General features: G+C 39.7%; 1 protein-coding gene across 7 annotated transcripts in view; it reads left to right on the forward strand.

The window, feature by feature from the left end:
- The window catches only part of septin9b (septin 9b), a 77,362-nt gene that overhangs the window by 48,257 nt on the left and 5,825 nt on the right, over positions 1-23,280 (forward strand). For 5 of the 7 annotated variants that reach the window (XM_007551542.2, XM_007551539.2, XM_007551541.2 and 2 more), the window contains 6 exons: positions 11,013-11,198; positions 17,440-17,571; positions 17,755-17,836; positions 19,144-19,281; positions 22,842-22,959; positions 23,167-23,262. In XM_007551542.2, the coding sequence (XP_007551604.1) occupies positions 11,013-11,198; positions 17,440-17,571; positions 17,755-17,836; positions 19,144-19,281; positions 22,842-22,959; positions 23,167-23,262 (752 nt within the window). Of the gene's footprint in view, positions 1-590; positions 698-10,493; positions 10,597-11,012; positions 11,199-17,439; positions 17,572-17,754; positions 17,837-19,143; positions 19,282-22,841; positions 22,960-23,166; positions 23,263-23,280 lie in introns of those variants that run through there. The other 2 variants (XM_007551544.2, XM_007551546.2) reach the window with 2 other exon arrangements.

Genomic DNA, 23,280 nt, shown 5'->3' on the forward strand with positions numbered 1-23,280 from the left:
AGTGTGTGCATTTGTTTAATGAGACTTCTTATCATGCTAAGCGGTCTTATTTAGCCCCCAGTTTTTACACTAATCCAAGCTAAAGTATAGCCTCTTTAACAAATGATCCCTTTAAATGTCTAAATATAGAAGAGTTTTGAGTTAGTCATGGGTTTAATCATGTGTTAGTCAGAGCCGGAGGGATGCTGTGCTTGTGCCTCTCAGAGACAGAGAGCTAGTGATCGCTGAGGAAAGAAGAGAGATGACCAAATCTCCTCCGCTTGTCCACACACACTTGTAAAATTTAATACCCTCCTCTGTTCAACAAAGCAGTGGGAGGGAAGGAGCACATGGACACACACAGGAGGAGGGAAAGAGGATATTATACCAACACATTCACACACACACACACGCACACAGGCTGAAGTCTATTTGCATTTTCAGTTGTGACATAAACACATTTTTTCCTTCTCAAGTGGGTTTTCTCGCTCCCACGTGGATCGGGAAGCTCTCCCGTTTCTCCCAAAGTTCTCCACTGACTTTCTCTGAATGAGGGGTGTGGCTGACGAATGCCTTGGGATGGCGGTCACGTGACACTCTGTGGGCGTGGCCAGGGAGCAGCAGCAGCAGAAGCAGTTTTGGCCTCACAAGCTGGAGCTGTGATTCAGAAAGGAAGAGATTGGAGAGAGAAGGAAATAGAAGGAGAGGAAAGGGTTGGGTGAGTTGTCACTTTTCATGTTTGCTGTGTTCTTTCTGTCTTGTGCTAAAACTTGGGGATGGTTTCATGAAGAAAGGAGAAAAAAAAGTGTTGGGCTTGGAGAGTTAAAGTAGGAAAACAGAGAAGGGGTTGAAATGGATGTGTTGAGGCTGCTTGTTTCTCATTTTGCCAGGTGTTCTTTGCTGTGTTGTGCTTGGAAGGAAGTTCCAGAGCAGAAAGGTGAAGCTTGAGCGTGTTTTGCGAGGAGATGTGTGAAAAGACCGTAATTTTGTTTGACAGCATTGTACTTAGTGGAATATCTGCTCCCCCTGCTCTCTCATTGTTCAGTCATTGGAGAGAGTTTTGGGGGTCAGTACTCCCATTCCTCCTCCCCTCGTCTTTTCTTTCTTTTTTCCCTCCCACCCATTGTGTCCTCTGCTCTGCAACATGCATAGATGGTCAAGCTTCCAGAATGAGGAGCTGACCAATCGAAACAGCTGTTCTCACTCTGTTAGTGATTTGTCTGTCCTTGTAGTCTGTCTTTTTTCTGTGGCTTCACCTCTTACAACAATCCCTCCAGTTTCCAGGCTCAGTTTGACCTCAGATCAGTGAAGTCAAGCTGTTTTAATGCAGCTTAATTTTGATTGTCTCAACAATAATTTGTTGGGGGAGGAGAAAAAAACAAATCAATGTTTGTATTTTTGAGATTTTCACATCTGCTATTAATCAGAAAATAGGAACTGACCTTTGATTTATGTTAAGTGTTCAGACTTTTGAAGTATCATCCATCAACCACATGTTCACTGTGTCACATGGTCTACCTCTCTGGCTTGCCCTCTGTTTCCTGAATAGTTGCATTGTTGGGTACGACACCCAGAAGTCTTAAGTCAGAAGAAGTTTTCTTTCCTAAAGTGTTTTTGTCAGTGTAAGGAGGATGGAGAAGACCCGTCCCAGCAACCAGAGTTTATCCTGTCTGGACATGGGCGAGTATCACGGTGCACCGAGGCATTGACCAGATTCAAAACTGTTACTGTTAAGTTATTTACACGGTTAAAGTCCTTTTATTGAGATGCCAGAGAAAACTTGGGAGTAACTGGGGCTGCAGCACTGCCCCTCCCCCACTCATTGCTAAGAACTGCTTATTCAGAAGGCTATAAAGGACCCATTTGCCTTTTACTTGAAAAAAGGGGGAAATTTGCCTCTTTGGAAACTTTTTGTTTGGGAAAAACTGCCATCATGTAGAAAGTAAAGCAGTGCCACTTGTCACACTGATTTAGGTAACTTTGTTTTAAAACCATTTGCAAGTTAATTTCTGTTAACCTGGAATGCTACCCAACTAATTAGCCCAACTAATTGCCTGGTGCTAGCAAATATCACATTATTATACTCCCTGTCCAATTCCTAAAGAACAGAGGGGAAAGACATATTTTTCACCCAATAATCATACATTTAGCAGGAATTCTACAGTATAAATCACAATTTAATAACTGCAGCTTTATTCTTTTATGTAAAAGCTAGTAAATTGTGTGATACACTTTAATCCAAAATATTGTGTTGCTGAAATGATATATTTACCCACACTGTATAAAACCATGCATAAAATTATCCAGATTCTGTTTGGACGATAATTAATTCTGTAAAATGCCAGAATGATGAGGCAAAGAATATTAGAATTGTTTTCACTGCATCCTGCAGAGTTAAAGCTCTTTGGTCACTACAATTACTATTCCTTTAAATCAATTTACAGCAGCCTGGATAAGGAATGTATAAAGTACCACTGATCAGCTCCTGGCTTCATCATGTTCTGCAGATTAACTGTCTGTATTATTTCAGATAGTGTTTTTTGACTCTGCCAGCTTTGTTATGTTTCCATCAGTCAAATGGTCGAAAACCTGGAGGCTCCAACTGAGAAATGGTGTGAAAATCACACCTCACTCTTTGAGTGACGAAATGGTGCCTCTCCACTCAGTGGGGCTCGACTTTTGCAGTGTTAAGGGGTCATTAATAACACTTTCTACTATTTTCCATCAAAGGCTGCTTCGCTCATCAACTTACATGTGTTTTACCCAGCAGACGTCCTGCTGCATCAGTGCTGCAGCTGCATCAGTGCTGCAACTGCATCATATTAGATATAAATATTTGTCATTTAAAGCATCTATTTGCATAAAAAAGTGCTTCAATCCACCTAGTCATTTTTAAAGCATTGCTAATCTAGAAGATAAAGCTTCTGTTAAAGAGCAACTCAATCACAAGTGATTGAAAACGTCACCATGATTGTTCAGGGCCAGCCTCCTTTCCTTTTGCTTTTAGAAACTGTAAACTGTGCAGTTGACAAGTCCATTTTCAAACCTTAAATCTTGAATGATACAACATCTGTAAATGCTTAGTGTTTTGTTGCTGTTGTGGACGATCATCACACTTTTGCTGTTTCTGACCAAAGAATTCGCCTGCAGGCAGTCGAGCTGCAAAAAGGCGAGGTGTGAACATGTTTGTGAACAACGCGACTGTCTGCAAATGCTGTTTATTACATTACTGTTTTTTTCTAAAGTCCTTCCTCTCTGTAACGTGGTTAGATTTATTCTACGCCTTTAAAGTAGTAATTCTGCTCCAGCATAGTCATTTTTTGGTTATTTATTTTTTTTGTTATTCAGTGAAGGGCGACACATTTCTGCAGACATGTCTTGCTCTGTTTATCTCTGTGAATGCCCACAGGAGAGAATGCTTTCTGCTCTACATGTATATCGTGGCTGGGAGGAAGTCGGACATGTCATGTTCTTTCAGGGCTGACAGCTTGTCGGCGCTGGGGGAGGTATAGTTATCGTGGTCCCTTCTTCAGCGCTGTGGCAGTGTGATTAAGTAATTATAGGTCATCTGTCAGATTCGCTTCTTGAAATTATGACTGGAAATAAAACGTACAGTTTCTGGCATGTGGGTAAATTCAACATGGTTACATTTAAATGAGTTTGTCTCTTGGTTTGAATGATCAGGTTACATCCTGTACATTTTATTTCTGATCAACTATACAATCTTGATATTTTGGAATTATAATATTGTGTTTTCTAGTGATTTGTAGAGAATTAGATTATGTTGTGCATGACTTTATGTTCTGATTGGTAATTATTTGTTTGGACATTAGAAATCAGTCAACATGCCATACCTAGTGGTACTCAGTCGCGCTGACAACACTTGTTGGTGTGGATGTTATTGCAGAGAGAAGACGATGTGTCAGCTGTTTTCAGTAAGGTATATGAAAATTAAGTCAGAGGAAAAAGAATAAGAATCATTTTTGAAAACCTATTAAATTTTCATAGGAGGATGCCTGTTGTTCATTTATATTGCATTAGATGTCGGCAGATAACAGGAAGGTTAATGTATTGCAGCAAAATTCCTCTGTAGAAAAGTAAGCCTTTAGATTTTTGCAAAAATAAAAAAAGTGCACTATTTCATCATTTATTATTATTATTTTAAAATCAATAAATTAGAATCAGCCTGAGTTAGCATTAGCAGGTTGAAGGTTTACAAAATTTCTGCTTGGTGAATTTCTAAATGATTCACTTGAAGTGACTTACTGACCACTAAAGAAAAATGTACCTGAAAGCTAGATGTATTTTAATTATATTAACATATCGATTAACAAAGGGAGAGTTACTGTCTGTGGAACCTCTTAAGTGAGGGAATTCACCCTTCATTTCTAAAACACAACATATTTGCATAACATTGAAATATCATGACCTGAAGAGGAACTTTGGTCTTAGAAGTCAAAGGTCAGCTGTGAAACGCTTCTAATTTCCTCATGAATTGCTTCGTCACATTCAGAATGAAAGTATTTGAACCAGTCAGCCCCCTTTACCACTCGGTGATTAGTGGTTTCCAGATTTACTGCACCATGGGCTCTGTTTGTCCTTTTCCCCATACCCCGTCCCCTGCTGCAGCTGCTAGCTGGTCTTGCGGTGGGACCCTCCTAGTTTCCCTTCCATGTTTCTCAGAAGCGTTCAAGCTTTGAGTTACAGCTGTGGTCAGTGGGTTCTCACAATGGCACACAGCAGAACAGTGTCCTCCCTGCTGTGTTGGACTTCACTTTTTTCGTTTAGTCAGTCTCCGCTTACAGCCATTGATCCCAGCTGCGCTCAGGCGGCTTGTGTCTGGTATTTTAACACTTATCTCTGGCTGTGCTCTTTATCTCAGCGATCCCCCCCCCACCATGTGATGACCCCACTCTTTGTCTCCTCACATTTTTTCCAGTCTTTTAGGGGTGTTTGAGACCATCTGCTCTGCTCCACATTAAGCCAAGGGCTACATTCTCCAAAGGCCACCACAAGTGACGGTGCCTGGTGGCATTCCTGAGACCTCTTTGGACATTTCTTTTCGTTTTAGGGCCGTGTGTAGCCATTGTTGGCCTCATGTGCCGTACAGTGGAATGTGAACCTAAGTATTTATTTGACTTTAAAAGTACAGATGCAGTAGGTAGGACAAGACATGAAAAGCTAGTGCAGTAAATATCAGTGAAGCTCTGCCACAATGCTAACCGTCATGCCGTTTAGTGTAATCAAATCTGTGTAATCCTTTTAAGCTTGTTATTGCTGATCTTGTCATTGTGAGTGGAACTGATTATTGATCAGTTGCAGTGACTTAAATACTGTTCCTCCATAAGGCATTGCTAGACCAAACGATTGCATTAATGCTTATGACGTTCATCATAATCCAGCGCTTGTTTCAAACTGTACTCTGCTCCCTTGACTTTAAAGTAGGCATGGGCTAGTATGAGATCTCCTGGCATAATCTTGAACCATAGTTGCATTAAAAATAAGATTTAAAAGTAAAATAATACCTTTATTGATTTGGGCTGGAAAGTGGCACTGTTGGTATCAATGTTCTTAACTGGTTACTCTGATTTTGTTGTAGCAAGTTATCTCATTTTGTCTCTTAGGCCTTCCTTCAGCAAGCCGGGCAGCATTGCACAGCAAGTGGTAGTCGTAGAGCATTGCAGAGTTACTCTGTGATCCACACAACCCCATTTAAAGTACTTTGCTTTCGAGATTTAACTTTTTAAAACTTTATATATGTTGATACTGGTAGACAGCCCTTCAGGAAAATATAAAACTCACTGCAGATAATCTGGGTGTTTAAAAACATCGAAATCTCTGTCATTAAATGACTTTAATTTCACACAGTGATTCAGAGCAGCCCATTACTGCATATGACTAGGAGTAACTTGAGCACTTTCCAACAAAAGAAAATAAAGTCTAAACACACCTGAGAATGTTGGAACCATTCAGTCTGCTTAATGATTTTTGGGAAAGTAACTGAACAAACTTTAAGAAATGATTTAGAAAAAATGTCTTGCAGGATGTAATCTGCTCCACCAGTTGGATGGTTCAGAGTCTTTCTCGGTAATTGGCCAAAGCGTGCAGCTCAAGTCTAGATTCTCAAACTAGGCTGGGTTATATTTAGTTAAAGATTGAGCTCACCACATCTCGTCTGTGGTTTATCATACCAAAACTCTGTCCACTCTAGGTCAAACTGTAGCTGTCTTTAGTTATCCCAGCACTTCACTGGTGGATTTTCTTTTTTCCGTCCATGTGAACCAGATGGTTCCTGCTGTGACATCTGGTAGGATGGGGTGCAGCATGGTGTGTTGATGTCTTCACCTAGGCAACCAACCAAAGATGTGCCTTCCTCTGACAAAACAATGTTCCAGTATAAAAGAGCTAGTTCTGACCAAGTAGTGTGGGGGAAAAAAAAGAGAAATTAGTATTGCTATTGGAGTATTTTTTGGGAATAATGTAGTTTTAAAATAAATACCTAATAAGTATATGAGAAATTAGATTCAGACATTTTGTCTTCTTGGGCGAGTTTGTTGTCAAACCCCCTTTTATCTATATTTAATTCAGACAAAACCTCCCCACAAAAACACACAATACTAGCCAGAGATAAAGCAGAATTTTACCATGATCTTTTACTTCCTCTCCAAAATGAACTAATAAAACATATCATACTAAGAAGCGCTAAACAAGACTTCAGTATCATCATTCAGTATGCTCCTGAAGAACACATTGCACCTGCTATTCTAGGTGCTTCTAAAAGTAGAAAATAAACGAATTCCTGTGTTCAGCTGCTAACTTCTGAGCTGCCTGACTGCGGATGTGAAGTTTGTGGTTTTTCTGCTGTCAAGTCCTCAGTGACAAACAGGAAACCAAGATAAAACACACAGCAGGAACTCATTTTTATTAAACACGAAGACTTGTCATGCAATCCTGTGAGCAAACTTCATCCTCACCGATGTGAGCGATTAAATCCTGAAGCCCACCTCCAAAGTGTCTGCTTTTAAAAATAAATGACCAGAGCCTGGGGTTTTCTCTTTGATGGGATTTGTCCATTCGTGCAAAGAAAACTCATCCACTTCATTCATTCAAACAAAGCTGAAAAAACCCCAGCTAATCTCTAAATGTTCCTGTTGCATGTTGTGGTAAAACAATATAAAATACTCTTAGTGTTGTGTAGCATGTACTTGCAGTAAGCGTGGGATGGTACAAAGTTCAAACTGTTTGGCAGCTTTGAGTGGAAATATAACGGTTTCAAGATATGGTATTCAAAAAGTTTAAAACAAAATGTGGAAAAGGATCCGACTTTTATCTGTACAGTATTGTCCCTTTTTGTGTAGCTGACTCTCAGTTGGTTAGCATGTGGTTTTAAAAAAATCTGCCTGTTCATTTAATTTGACTCAAATGAGATGAGGTCACACGGTTTACAGAATACTTGAACTGAGGCAGCGACTCAGCCCTAATCTGGAAGGAAAAACTGGACAAACTTAGTAAAATTTATTGTCAGAGGCCATTTTATTTAGACAGCACGACTTCTTAAAACCAAATTTATCTTTGTCAGTCACAGTAAATTGCAGCTGCTGCCTTTTAGTCAGCTGAGCAGAAATACACAGAAAAGAGAGAACATGTATGACGCAGCATCTTTCTGTGAAATCTCATCTAAAAGAACTGAAAATATGCAATATATATACATATATTAGTAAAGTATATAGTTTAATATATGTAACTGGCCCATGCCTACTGGTTACTTCTATTAAATTTTGGTAGCTAAAAATACCAAACTAGTCAACTGGCCAGCTTTTCTTATTATATTTCAAAGAGATTACTCTTTAGAGACCATATTCAGTTCCTGAAGGGATTCATTGATACACTGATGCCATTGTACTGTTTGTTCTTGCTGGTTTGCCATACCGAGTTTCAGTTTCTCATGGCTGACACGTTGTTCCTTTTTGGTGCGTCAGTGAAATTGCTCCCACGTGAGCACGGTTTGGATTTAACTGATGCTGCACCTCTATCATGATCTGAAAGTTTATTATAGTTTTCTGAGAAGTAAAATATAAATAGTTTTCACTGGCCTCATCAGTGGCATAATGTTGAGTTGCAGATTTAATGAAGAAACCTCTTACGAACAAATATTTTGTTCATAGGAGGTTTTTAAAGGTAGGGGCAAGCTGACGATCGCCGTCTCTTGGAAGAGATGCGGCCTCTGAAACTACTATCGCCTGCCTATGAAGGGGAAGTCAATTTTGCTGCAAAAGAGTAGCTGTCACCACGCCTTTGCTGTGTATTTTCCTCTGCTAAAGCATGTTTTCCATTTGTACAAGTTCTGGGGTCGTGGAGCCCGAAAAGCAGCTTGGCTGCAGACCTGTATGTCATTAGAGCTTATCTGCATCATTCATCGTTCAAGAGGCTTCCAATGCCTTTCGGGTTCAGTATGAAACAGTGCATGTGCAGGGTTTGCCAAACGATACTTTGTGATATTGCATGGAAGGATTTGCAAGCAAACGTTGAATATAAACGTATCCAAAGAATATTGTGCAAAATCCAAGACACGTGTTGGGTTTCTTAAGGACAGCACTGCTGCTCTAAATCAACCTGTGCTCGCTGTGATGCTGTGCAAACTGAAGGCTAACATTACATTATAGATTACACAGTTCTCTAGAAATGTCATGTTTGCTTTTTTTTTTTTTTTTTTTTTACTTGAATTAATGTCGTGCGAGGGAAATTGCATCTTGAGAGAGTGGAAAGAAAACTTCTACAGAGATTAATTACTGACTGAGTGGGGCTCTTACATTTTAGGTGAGCAGTTCGTGGTATTAAAGTGCATCAGCTAACCATTAAACTGTCAAAGCATTGAAATTTAGCAGGACTGACGGCGACTTTTGAAGGTGTGGCGTTCTTCCTTCTAATCTAAACTCCAGCTATTCTGTGAGTCTTGGAAGAGACGAAGACTTTCAGAAGTATTCATTTGAAATCCATGTAGAAGTCTGAGGCAGAAGAGTCTATGATCACAGGACACACGCAGATTTATGGTGTTTAATGAGGAGACAGACGAACGTAGTCGTTAGAAATGTATTATTAGCCCTCTGTCTTTTCAGTAAGAAAAACCTTAAAAAACACCCACATACTGTAAGTGATGCACCAACTGGTCATTACAAACGTTCCTCAGAAACATAGTGTGTGCTGTGCTTTGCAAATGTTTTCCTTCTGGTTAAAGCCTAAACGTCAGTGCAGTGTATTTTTTTTTTCCTACAAAAAAAAAAATGAATGCATGGTTCTAAAGAAGTGGGAAGATTAAACATGAATATTTAGAAAGTATTTTTTAGAAACAATTGTCTGAAAAGAACAGCTTGCATCTGGCACCGCTTTTTATGATGCCTCGGAAATAAAAATGTGTAACACAAAGTGGAGAATACAGGTCGGGGACAAAGTTGTGGAGAATTTTAAAGCAGGAATAGGTCATAAGACGAGATCCAAAGCTTTAAACATCTCAAGGAGCTCTGTTCAATGCATCGTCTGAAAATGGAGAGTGAACAGCACAACTACAAACCCTTGGATGTGTGTAGGTCGCCTAAACTGTCTGACCGGGTAAGGAGAGCATTGATAAGAGAAGCAGCCAAGATCCTCCAATATAACTTTGGAGGAGCTGCAGATTTTCACAGCGCTGGCTGTAAGCTGGGCACTTTGCAAATCTAGCTTTAGTGGAAGAGTTGCAAGAGAAAAGTAATTGTACAGAGAATATGAAAAGTTTGCCTTGAGAAGGGAACTTGTTAGAGACTTTGTTTTCCAGCAATTACCATCTCTAAGCTTACAGCCCGAGTTGCAATGAAATGGTTTAGTCCACTGGTCTCAAACTCCAGTCCTGAAAGGCGGGGTCTTGATCAATTTGTAGATTTCTCTCTGCTTCAGCACACCTAACTCAAATATTAGCTCATTGGTGGAGCTCTGTACAGCTTGACTTCATGCTAGTGAGGCAGTTTCACCGTTTACTTCAAGTGTGTAGGACAAGGGACATAGCTAAAGGTCGCAGGACTATGGCCCTCGAGGAATGCAGTTTGCAACCACTGGTTTAAACCATAATGTTTTTGAATGGCTCAGTCAAAGTACAAATTTAAATCTAGTTCCGAATCTGTGGTGATTTTTTTTTAATTAAGGAGGTGCTTCTCCTCCCCCAGTTTGACTTGAGTCAAAGTGTTTTGCAAAGATGCCTGGGCCATTACAAACACGTCCCACTCTTAAAAGTAAAGCTTGTAACCATGCACTGTTTAAACTAAACTCTCTCTTTTTTTGTGATTTTTGGCAACCAAAAGAATTGAAGATGAGTACCTGTAGACTGAATATGTTTAAAGCCTTCATTCAGCCTTAAACATGTGTCTGTGGTTTGTGACTTCAGACCTCAGACAGACACTACCAAAAGTTTCTGTTAGAGCACAGGAAGCCGTTGTCTCCTCCTCCGAGAGGAGTGACTCGATTTCTACAAGCATGCACTAGCACATTTTGGCAGAGCCGAGCCGTGTTTCAGTCTGCTTGTTGCAGCGTTGCCTTGGCAGACTGTCTTCATCTTCATTTTTCATTTCAGCAGTCCTGCTCTAAACTGAGGTAAGTTCTGATTTGCAGCGGCTGCTTTGTGTCTGGTGTGTCTTGCTGCTTTTAGACTCGTGCAAAGCAGTGCTGGAGTTTTTGCCACTGGAATTCAAACTTCTGCGCCCATTGTTTCAAAAACGTGTACATTTACTGTTTTGCAGTGCAGCTATGTTTGTTGCTTTTTATTTTGCTTAAGTTTAACTGAAAAGTTCTGGACAAAAAGAAAAAAGCTTTGTCATTTGAATAATGGATAGGTGCAGTAGTGTATGATTTGCAGTCTGGGACTTTGTTTCACACAGGAAATGAACTGCTGAGAGTTCAGACGCCTTTACCCTTCATCTCAGTTTCACATGTATTCACATCTTGAACAGTTCCTTTTGAACAATTCTGTGGATAATAATTCCCCTGTTTCTTTTTTTGCCTTTCCTTAGGGTCAGAGGTCAGCCTGAGCCACAGCAACATGTCCGAGTCTGCCAAGCCCCACCATCCCAGCCCTCAAGGCAAGGGGGAGAAGAGCCATGGAGGAGACTTCAGCTACGTTGGCATCGACGCCATCCTGGAGCAGATGAGGAGGAAGGCCATGAAACAAGGCTTTGAGCTCAACCTCATGGTTGTGGGTGAGTTGGAATCATTTAATACAAGCATAAACGTAAATGCCAGCTAGAACGGAGGCACAAAGAAATCACACCAAAACCTGATTATTTTCAGTTCAGCCAATCCACATCAGCCACTGACTGAGTGATCGAAACTAAAAAAAAAAACCAAACCGTCAGATCAGTAAACGCATCATATCTAAACTAACAGGTTGTGGTGACATGACACTCTTCAGTTTCTTTGCTGTTACAGAGGCAAGAAGACTGAAAGTTGCTCGTTTTCACTGTGGGTGTTGGGATTTAGATGAATTCAAGTTGTTTTATAAAGGAAACTGTGTTTTTACACGTGAAGACATGTGAGCAGTCGCCTCTGAGACGGTGAGAGAGTAACATTTTCAGCAGGTAACAGGAAAACTGAACAGAGTGCAGCCAGCCTAGTCAGTCGTTTTTAATTTTCAACCTATGTCTGTTGTGGAAGGAAGAGGGTTTGGAAATGTTGGCGGCATTTTAGAAATTTCTGAGTTAAGGGATCCATTTCCAGTTTGCAGAGACCTTTATGAGTTATCAGGGTAAACCTACATTTTGTAAGAGTGCCAGAGTTCCAAGGTATCAAAGGCTTAAAAAAAAAAGTCCACATAAAGATGCATAAAAATGATCAGGTTTCCATTATTTACAACAGGAAAGCCACAATTATATTGTCAGTCTGCTTAATGTTCTCATGACAATGATTTAACAAATTATGGAAGTTTTCTCTTCACCTAAATATATTTACCAAAATCAACCGATTTCAGCTTCCATCACAATTAGTGATGCACATTTAAATTTCTCTGTAAGCTTACATCTGGTTGAGCGATGAGCAGTTATGGAAGACTGAAGTAAAACATGGACTAAACACCCACTGAATTTGGTAGTTTTAAGTAAATTTGCAAATTACTGCTCTGCTCTTCTAACAAGCTAAAATTAGGTATTTTAGCTTGTTTATTTTAGCCAGATTATCGGCTTACTTGCCTAGCCTTCATTGCTGCCTACTAAATATGTAGTTCTGTCTTTTTTGCATGTCCATTGCGTTTCAGAAAAGCCTTATCTTAATAACGCTAATGGGAGGTGCCCCTTTACTTCCCATGGCATGACTTTGCAAACAGCTGACCTACTTCTGTGTAAACAGCAGAAATGAGAGTGACCATGGGTGGCATCAATGCAGCCCTTAACCCAAGCATAAACCATAAGAGTCTTATGAAAAGTAGTGTGGTTTTAAAAGCATATCTCTTTTTTTTAAAGGTGTGATATACATTGAGACTGGAAACTGGTCCATGTCTTTTCTCGAGGATATAGTGAGCTAATTGCTAATATTCATGCTAAACATGCCAATAATCGTGCTACAATTATTTGAAATGTCAGTTCCATAAATATTTGGTATTTGCTTTCTAACATCACCTCTGGCCCTAATATAAAATATTAATACTAATCACATTTCTATTTATTCTAGTTCTTAAATATGAATCAGATTTTTTTTTTTTTATTGTTATTGGCAAGTCTAATATTGACAAAAACCAGCGATCAGAAATCGGCCACAAAGTTTTGACATGGAATGTCTGTGGAAGAAGAAGAAGAAGAAGAAGAAGAAGAAGCTAAATTTAGGGGGAAAAAAGTAGATTTTGGTCTGGTTTGTGAAATGATGCAATGACTGATTGTTTAGATTTTTATCAAGCATGAGCAGCAACTAGACTCTAAATTTGATTATGTCTGCATGCTACAAGAGACTGATCTGAAATCTAAACTGACACAGATGTATGTAAGAGAGCTTGAAGCTTTTATTACTCCCAAATGTGTGGTGTTTACCCTAATTGAGAAAAAAAAATCAGTATAAAATATAAAACATTCACTGTTTTATGCAGTAACAATAAGAACTGGCAGTTCAGAATGGTATGCAAAGAGACACTCAAAACCATAGTCAGCATTTACATAATTATTTTTCTCATTACTCACTTTGAACATTTTCTAATGTGTTTTCTTCTAAGCATTTCTTGGAAGAAATGCCAGCCTGGCGCCTTCATCCACATGATTTCCTTTTGTGTGTGTATTCATGGTGTACCAAACAAACAAAGCAGCTTGAGTGGATAAAAAGAGGCTGTCGGCCCGAGAGGGACAATTAGTCTGACAAGTCGAAGCGTTCGCATCAGCAGCAGCTCTTACAGTGACTGTGACGGCAAGACAATACGAATCGGGCCGCTCCATCAAGTCTGTGTATGCGTCTATTTGTGTCAGTTTTCATAAACGGCTGTCTGCTAATGGCAAGAAAAGCACACGTTAAAAATGTTGGTTCTGTTTTCAGTTTTTGCCGGTCTGAATTGATTGTGTTTGAAACAAATTTTGTTTACCTTCTGGTTCTCTGTCATTGGAGGCAAAAAGGAGGAAAAAAAAATGTAATGGCTAAAAAATGCCTCAGGAACACCAGTGGTCATCTAACAATTACTTTACTGCATTTAAAAGCATTTCGAAACTGTCCGTTCTTATACAGAGTCCTGCAAAAGTGCTTGTAGCCAATGGTCTTCTTGCAGCTGTTTCTTCACTTACATTCTTTAGAAAACCTTAAGTCCTTCACAGAGCAGCTGTATGTTTTTTATTCGTTAACTCGGAGTTTGGTGACTTTTAAAGGCAGTTTATTGTACTGGATTTTATTTCAGGGTGTTATTTCAGCTAAATACAAAAAAAAAAAAAAATTGCTACAAATGTCCTGCTTTTTATTTGCCAAGTTTTAATTACAAATTATAGTTTTCCTTCCACTTACCAATTTATATATGCTGTCGTGCTGGTCTATCAAATAAAATCCCAATAAAATTAATGAAATTTATGAGATGTAAAATGACGAGCGTGAAAAGAAAACTGCATCTAGTCCACTTTTGGTAACCCTGTCCCCACATTTCATTTGTATACATCCGTGTCCATCATTCAGTCAGTCAGTCTTAATTTTATGACAGCCTTTTTACCCATCGAGGCGTGAGCAGCTTATCCTGCTGCTTGGTTGCATGCATGGAGTCCCTCTAATGTAACCTGGGTCTGGAAATATATTACCCATATGCAATGATGGGACATCAGTACGGTTCAAAGTTAACTGATTGCCAGTGAATCCTGATCACAGCCTCTATGCTGGATGAGTTCATGCATTGATTATTGGGAAAACGATTCAAGGAGTAAAATTCACCACACACAGAATGGGTGACTTGGCAACACAATCATGTCTTTTATGCTTTGATTTTTGTTGACGCTGAGAGTTTCTGTAGAATGCAGTTAGCTTTCCCTGGAGGGCAGCAGTTTGTGCTCACATGTTGGTGAAGCATCAGCTCCAAAAGGAATCTCTTGGCATGACAAACAAGGATCTGCAACATAAACTGTGTTTTTTCCAAGGGAAAAATATTGATGATGGTAAAAAAAAAAAAAGAGGGGGAATTAAAGATGCAGAGAGGAGAACCAGAACTCCATGGAGGGAGTTTATAATAGTTCTGGTCTGGTCAAAAATGATACAAATAGTTTTTTTTTAACTAACCACACACAAATAGTTATTAGTGACATCAATGTAATTAAGTAAATTTTGACATAATTTCAGTTTATTTTGCTTGTTGCACGCAGACTGCACAATCCTGTAAACAGCTGGCATGTACGCACTTGCAGCGCTCCGACACCTGAAGGAAAATTCAAAACTCGTGTGGTGAAATAAAATGTTGTGCAACTGCTGGATATACGTTTTATGCAGCAGCAGATGGAAAAAGAACAGACAATAACTTTGTGATTCCACGTCGAATTCTTACGGAGTGAGAAAACGTACAACGCAACAGTTATAGTGTCGGATTCCTCGGACCGAGTGTTGGCGGATACGTACCTAAGTGCATCATGGGAGTCCAGTTTCTCACAGTCAGGCTGGTGCTGACTTGCCATTTGTGTTTGGTTCAAAGAATCCTGGGAAAAATGACTCAATCCTTGTGCTTCGTTACCTGTAGATCCTTGAGAGTGATGCTTGGTGTTGTGATAACACCAGAGTGTTAATTAAAGTATGAAGAGTCCTGTGAAGAATGGGCAGAGGTTAGAAGCAAAAGGTTTTCATGGAGTCGGAGTCGGGTCGTTTTAAAGGTTAGAACAGCTGTGGTCTTGATCTTGCTCCCGTTGAGTCTTGTGGCATTCAGGCAGAGCATTTTCTGACCCCCACCCACCCTCATCCCCCCATTCAGCTGGCTGACTTCAGCTAGTGTGAGTGTGTCTGTGATACAGGCAATGGAAATGTGAGCATGTGCTGGAGGATGAATTCACAGAGTGGCCTGAATGTGGAGTTGGTGTAAAAGGACAAGTGTCTCCCTGGGTGCAACAGAAGACCTACTAACTTGGCAAAGCTCCACGTGACAGTTGACTCCCACAGGGCCTGATGACAAAGAGCAGGAAAAGGGCTGAGTTTGCGTAAAAGTTCATTTTAAACAAAGCTACATTCCTAACGCATGATTTTTGCACTCCACAAAAACCTGTGTACTTTGTCATATGACTATGTACACTGCAAAAACACCAAAATCTTACAAAGTATTTTTGGTCTAGTCTTAAGTGCATATATGTTAACGCACATGAAATAAGGCTAAAGTACTTGTTCCACTGGCTGACTTTTTTCACTTTTAACAAGACATTTTCCCCATGCCATAAGGGAAATGATTTGCTTGTGGAACTGGTACTTTTTCATCAATATTAAGGAATTATTTACTTAAAACAACCTCCCATATATTGGGACTGTCTGTTGCACAGGGTGAATATTTTAGACATGTATGGCTGGACACATGAGAAGAAGTTGTCAAGGAGAATATTATGTGCAGTGCCTTTTTTCTTTATTTTTTAACCATCCTCAGTAAGTAAGCTTAATATCAATTTATGTTAACTTTGTTGTGAAATTCAGTTTTTTATTTTGAGAGGCTTACTTCCTGTTGAACCACATGCTAAGACAGTTTTGAGACTGCAGAAAGATTCCAGTCTCAATACGGTTTTTGTCTGTGCATGCCGTGTTTTGTTTTAAAGAAGGAAGAGAAACGGTTATAAGAGATTCAGATCTTCATGTTTTGTATTTTCATTTTTTCTTGATAAAGATTTTTGTTTTTAAAGTCAGGGTTTTGCGTGAGGCCTTTTACTTTTCCAAGAGTTCTTCAAGGATGACACAGATACTGGATCTGTTACCATAACTGTGTTTAATGCTAAATTAGGGTTTGTCGTTATGATAATGCATTTTTATTTTTATTTTTTTTTGACGACATCTGGCTGTTTGAATCTGAACTGCATTATTTCAAAGTAAACATGGTTGGTTAAAATGCATCTCGAGTTTTATGAAACCTTTGTTATATTTTACAAAATGCAAATAGGGAGACATCTTCTCATCTTGTTTTCAGATACCAGTTTTGTTTATTTATTGTACGTGTATCGACACAAGAAGAGGGGGGAAAAAACTGCAAAATGGAATGTAGAAAATAACAGCAAAGCTCTATAGACAAACTGAGTGATGGTTATAAAGTCTAACAGCTGCTGGCAGGAAAGATCTGCGATAAATAATGCTGCTTTGTGCAACAACAATGCAGCAGTCTCTCTCCATTTTGGTAACGGCTTCATGCATTAGATGGGAGACGTTGTCCAACAGTGATGTTGTTTTTAGCTAGGGTTCTTGTAACCACCAGCACTGGGCTGAAGGAGCATCCAGGGACAAATTTCCCCAATGTCAGTTCCCTGGATAAAAATAAATAAATAAATGTATAAAAACAAATATTTCTTACACCATTAGCCTCATTCTTCGTGGTTCCTCTTATACAGCGTGAAAACGGCTAGAAAAACTGAGCTATGTTTAAGCGCTTCTCTTCCTCCCTTCAACATGTGGAATTTTTGTTGAGTTAATAATGTACCACAAAGACAGTCAGGTTTAATTCATCACATTCATCCCTTGGTGGGTGATGATTCTTTTGTGTGTGGTCTGTCGAACACGTCTCTCCTCCAAGCCCCCACAGGTCGCTCATCTGACCTTGCAGCTTCATGCTTGCGATCCTCGTCTTCCTAAATATGCAGACACACTCATACTCACACACACTATACCCCAAACCTCAGACCTAATGTTTTGTCTGGGCTTTTTGGGTTAAGCAAACAAAAAAGTTGAATTTAAGTGAATGCGTTTGCATCTTTTGTGGAAGAGAAAATAAAAAATAAAAAAACAGATGGGAATCTGACTTTCTTGCGTGTTTGTGTTTTTGTTTTTCAGGGCAAAGCGGCCTGGGGAAATCCACCTTGATGAACACACTGTTCAAGTCCAAGGTGAGCCGTAATAAATCGGTGCAGTCCAACCCGGAGGAGAGGATCCCCAAGACGGTTGAAATTAAATCCATCAGTCACGGTTGGCCTATATTCAAGTTTAACAGCGCACGGCATTTACACTGCACATATGGTGCTATTAATTATGCAGTGCTTGTGTGTGTTTTTTTTTTTTGTTTTGTTTTGTTTTTCCATATGATGACCTATTGTGTTTTCAGCAACATAATTGTTCCCTGACAAAAAAAATTGTTTTGTTTTTGTTTAGATATTGAGGAGAAGGGAGTGAGGATGAAGCTGACCGTTATTGACACTCCTGGTTTTGGAGATCAAATCAACAATGAAAACTGGTGAGTGAAGACGGTTTCCCTCCATGACCATGATTGATTTCTCATCTCTGCACGTTCCATCAAATTTTTGAGGAAAATGAAAAACGAATGTGAAAAAACCAGGGATTTCTTTAGGATAAGTTGTGATCTTTTGTGTACATACATTAACATTAAGTGCCTAGGTTAATCTTTGATTACAATTCATTTCTATCCAGTTGGCAGAAGTGTTTTTTTTTATCATGTGACCTTTCTTTGTGAACATATTGGACAACGATTTGCAAAAAGTATCCCCGTCTTTTTGGATTTTTTTTCACACATTGTGATGCTACAGCAAAAAGCCTCAGGTTATTTAATTTGGAATTTTATGATACAGACCAACACACAGTAGCTACTGGGCCGTTTTGCCACATGCTTGTGCTTTTATCTCCATTGCCGTTCATGGAATCGTCGTTCTGTTGGAACGTGAAACTCGCCTCCATTTTCAACATTTATTCAAGGGGTGAAAATTTAAAACCCTTTGAAAATTGTAATTAATTTCTTCATTAATTCTGACCATCTTCTCTGCTGAATAAAAGTGTCCCACAGCATGATCAGTTCATCACCATGTTTCACAGTGGAGATGTCTTAGCTCTTTTCACGTTGTCGGTCTCATCTCAGTTAAGCTTCTTCTTCCACATGTTTGCTACTTCCATCCAGGACTTAGGTCAGATTTTAATTGGGAGTTTCTGTGTCTTTCTCTCAACAACTGATTTCTACTTAGCATTTTTCCATGCCAGGTCAGATCTGTGGTTCAGACACCACGCAGTTGTTTTAACAGATTCTCCCACATGAGCTCTGGATTTCTACAGCTCCTCCAGAGTCACCATTGATTTGTTGGCTGCTTCCCTGATTTAAGCTCTTCTTTCCTGGTCAGTTTAGTTGGACAGTCAAGTATTAGTGGGTTTGTAGTTCTCTTGTGCTATTCTTTTATAACCTCACCTTGCTGTAAAGTTTTCCACCATTTTCTGTCCTGTGTTCCCTGATCTTCATTACGCCGTTTATTCTCTCACGTTCTTTAACAAACCAGTGAGGCCTTCACAGGACTGTTCAATTTCTGCTGTTCTGTGAAACTACACAGAACAGTATAAATTACACACAAGCATTTGCTTTCTTCCACTTAACAATTTTACACCACTTCTGTGTTGGCCTAAATCTTAGTAAAATATAAGAAAGCCAGTAAATGCAACTTGGAAAACACGTTTGAGGTTTGAAGAATGTAAATAGACATCATAGCTTGATGATTTCATGTTTGCCAGCGAAACGACTCATTTTTTACACTCGTATTTCAGCTGGCAGCCCATTATGAAGTTCATCAATGACCAGTACGAAGCCTACCTGCAGGAGGAAATCAACATCAACCGGAAGAAAAGGATCCCAGACTCCAGGGTTCACTGCTGCATATACTTCATACCCCCCACAGGGCACTGGTAAGATTGCCTCCTAAAAAGATCAGCTCTCATTTCAACCCCCCTCCCCATCCCACATCCACCAAGTGGTTCACATTTCCCTCAAATGACCTCTGAGATGACTCAGGCCTGTTTGGAATCTCCTCAGACCGCCTGTGTGTCCGCAGCTCTGTTGGTTTCTCAGTTTCATCCACAACTCTTATGATTTCATGGGGAAATAATCCCTCCCTGAGCTTTTTTTTATTTTTTAAATGTTAACAAGACCCTTTTGGCCAATTCTCTGTTTAAAAGTCTCTGATTAAAAAGAAAGATGTAAAACCGAGTGGTTTAAAAATCATGAGCAGATGCCGTTTTACTAGACTGTGGTCAAAAAAATCTCTTTCTGTCATCTATGGGAGCAGAATTCCCCCCCCCCAAAAAAAAAATCTGAAAGTATTGTTATAACGGTAAACTTTTCAGTCAGTAACTAAGACAGACCCATCCAATGCTGCTTCCCCTTTATGCACCAAGAGCTCCACAGTTGTTCGCTTACAAAACAGATTCTTTGTGCAGCTGTGGGGGAAACATGTCCGTATTCTTGACAGAACCCCTCAGCAGTGAGCCATGATGCCACAGCTGCTGCTTCTGGGTCCGTGTGTGTGTTTGGTAAGAGGAGTTTAGGTAGAGCTGTCATGTGGGGCACAGTCGTGGTATCGTGTGGTTGTCCTTACTCATTTGTTATCATGAATATGGACTGCCTTCCAAGTTATTGTGGCATTATGAAAATGTCTTCTAAATGGGTAGCACATTTTCGTTACTTTACTTTAAAGGTTTGTAAATTATGCCTAACAAGAAACCCACAACTCGGTGAAAAGACGGTGACAAGTTTACTTGATCTGAGCAGAAATCCAAATCTGCATTTGAACTGTTTGTTTGATTCAACAAGTGATTTTAAAGAGAAACACCAATTGGGTTCACAATTTTTATTTTAACGCACAAAAATCCACAAAGACTCAAATTATGCTTGCAGGGTCACATTGCATTACACCCAAACCTATATATGGTTGAATGTTCTTTAACAACACATTTTTGTGTCCGTGAACAAGGTTCTGACTTTTTCAGCTACTTTACGACATTCCTTATCATAAACGGTAGAGCTCTTTCAAGTCGGTTAGTTTTCTGGCATGGACTCTGCTTTTGATCATCGCCCATAAAGTTTGAACGATTGAGATCAAGGCTTTTGGGGAGGCCGTGTTTGCTTGGATTCATTGTGTCCAGGTTTAAAGGATCTGACTAACAAACTACTGTTACAGGCTACAATTTCACCTGAACATTTAAGATTTTTACATTTGCATCGATTTGCTTTTGAGCTCATCCCAAATGTTGAGCTGGATGTCAATCTCGTTCATCATGCAGAAATATCGAAAAGGGGTGAAGGGTTAGTAGAAAAGGAAGTAATAAGATTATTTTCTGGTCAGGGTGATACTCCCAGAAGTAAATATAAATGACCTATGTGACAAATGAAATTGTTTGGACTGTTAAAAGTGCTAAAGATTAAAAAAAATAATAAAAACAAGTTTCCAGATCTTGTCAAATGCATCACTCTAGTTTAGAATATATCGACGAATCATTTCAAGACTGAGACACAGCTGTCTCATATCTAGATATTACAGCAAGTCTGGCCAGAAGAGACACAGAGGAGGACATGCATGCTTCAATGCGCAGCTGACCCGTTAAATACAAAACCTTTGGTAGTATTAAATCGCTGACACAGATACGGTCCAAGAGATTCGTGAAGCCTTTGAATAGCGAGCCAGGAGATGAACTAGAATGAGCTCCTTTAAAACTCCTTCCCCTTCAGACGTGGAGTGCGCTTAGTATCTTAAACTTCTTCAGATTTAGAAAAAAAAATCTTGACTTGCAGAGAAGTTAGAGAGGAATCTGCTGCAAAGTTGCATTTATAGGTTTCAGATGAAAGATATGGGGTTACTGAAGCAGAAATGCAGCAGTCTTGGCATCGGATGCTATTTTCAATGAAGGCCTCAACAGTGTCCCCCCTCCAAGCAGTGCAGCTTTTACTTCAATTTCAGTGTTTGCTCTGTGACTCCTGTCAGCTTAGAACTGCCTTCTGATCACTTACAGTAAAGGAGGAAGGTGGTTTGCTTTCAAGTTGTTTTCTCTACACTCAATTTGATCACTGAGCTGCTTTCAAACCGTCTGCCATTTCTTTCATCACTGCAGCCACTGAATTATTGCATGCATACAAGAGGACACATGTAATGTGATCCTGCATGCACATCGTTTTGTTTGCATTTCTTGCCCTGGCATATGTTATGGAAAAACGACGTGTGCAATAAAAAGGATGCGGAAATGCTCAGTCAAGCCGTGTGTGCTTGTATGTTTTTGTTTCTACACGTTTTACAATACAATGATTAGATTCAGAATTAACTGACTGCAACAGATTGCTTCCCACCAACCTGAATCCTCCTGTACTCATCTTTTGATTTAGATGTTTCATCCTTTTTTTTTTCCGTCTTTGTTTTTGTATCTCCCTTTCCCCGGGGCTTTCGATGCTCTGCGTCACTCGTCTCTCTTTAACTTTGTGCTGCTCTGTTTCCTTTTCTCCGCTTTCCATGCTTTGTGGAACACATGCTCACCAGTGTTTCATCATGTTTCAAGGCTGACATGCCCATCAGTCTGTGTGGAGAGCGAGTCAGGCCTGCCCCACAATCCGCCCCTGGGAGTCTGAGCCAGGCTGGCTCGGCTCGGCCGAGGCTAATTGAAGGGCAGAGCAGACTGCACGGAGGGAGTCTGTGTGAAGGCTCAGCTGCAGGCAAAGCCGAGATGAAATTAAAAAAAATAAAACATAGAAAATCTAACAAGCCTGAGAGCATATCATTCCTATCAACTGTGCCTTGCAGAAGGATTCATAGTTCTTAAAGCTTTTCACATTTTCTCATTTAACACTCTCAAACTTCAGTGTGTTTTGCTAGAATTTTATGTGATAAACGAAGACATTTTTTTTTTTAAAGTAAAAAAAAAAAGGGAAATTTTCTCAAATGATCAGAAAAGTGTGGTGTTGCAGATGTATTTAACCACTAATAAATTACTCCTAATGCATTCAGTTGCATTCAGTCATCCAATTGGTCAAATAACAAACACATCACCTTTACTGCGCCGTTGTTCCTGGACAAAGAGATGGAGCACAGATTCATAGAAGAATAAATCTGTGACGAGACAAATTTGATCGACAAAAGATTTGTAGGTGTGATGTAAATCCTCTGAGAGTGATTAAGATATTCACACGACACTTCTCAGACTTTTGTCAAACGTTTTTAAAAAAATCACATTTTGCTTCCACTTTACAATTACAAAATCCAATAAAACACTGGCATTGTCAATGATAAAGGCTGCTGATCAAATAAGTTGTGTGGGATGTTCCTCAGTGAGCGGATAGCTTTAGGAAATGCATTTACTCCCCTCTGGTGGTTATTTTATTTCATTACATCAAATCCATTTAAAGTGAATCATAACTTTACTTTGTACCACAGAGGGAAACGGGAAATTATTCACACTCAAGTTTCTTTTTAATCGTCCTGCAGTCTCAGACCTCTGGATGTGGAATTCATGAGGCGCCTCAGCAAAGTGGTCAACATCGTCCCGGTCATCGCCAAGGCCGACACACTGACCCTGGAGGAGAGGGACAGCTTTAAACAGACGGTGAGAAATGTTTGAATGCGCTTAGACGTTTCCTGCCTTTTCAGCTGCATCACATATGAGAAAGTAAAGATGCAACCATGTGTGCAGTCTCTTTCGGATGGAAAACTCGTGCTCACTGACGACTAAAATCTCTTAATAGCTTGTCCGTCATATAATGTGAAACTTTAGCAGATCTAACTTTGTGTTTTTGTCTCTCGCTGCGCGTAGATCAGGGAAGAACTGCGAGCCAACGGGATCGACGTCTACCCGCAGAAAGAGTTTGATGAAGATGCAGAGGACAGAATGATCAACGACAAAATCAGGGTGACTTTAAATCCAGAT

The sequence above is a fragment of the Poecilia formosa genome, unplaced genomic scaffold (assembly GCF_000485575.1).
Source record: "Poecilia formosa unplaced genomic scaffold, Poecilia_formosa-5.1.2 Scaffold43, whole genome shotgun sequence".
In the NCBI taxonomy this organism is placed as follows: domain Eukaryota; kingdom Metazoa; phylum Chordata; class Actinopteri; order Cyprinodontiformes; family Poeciliidae; genus Poecilia; species Poecilia formosa.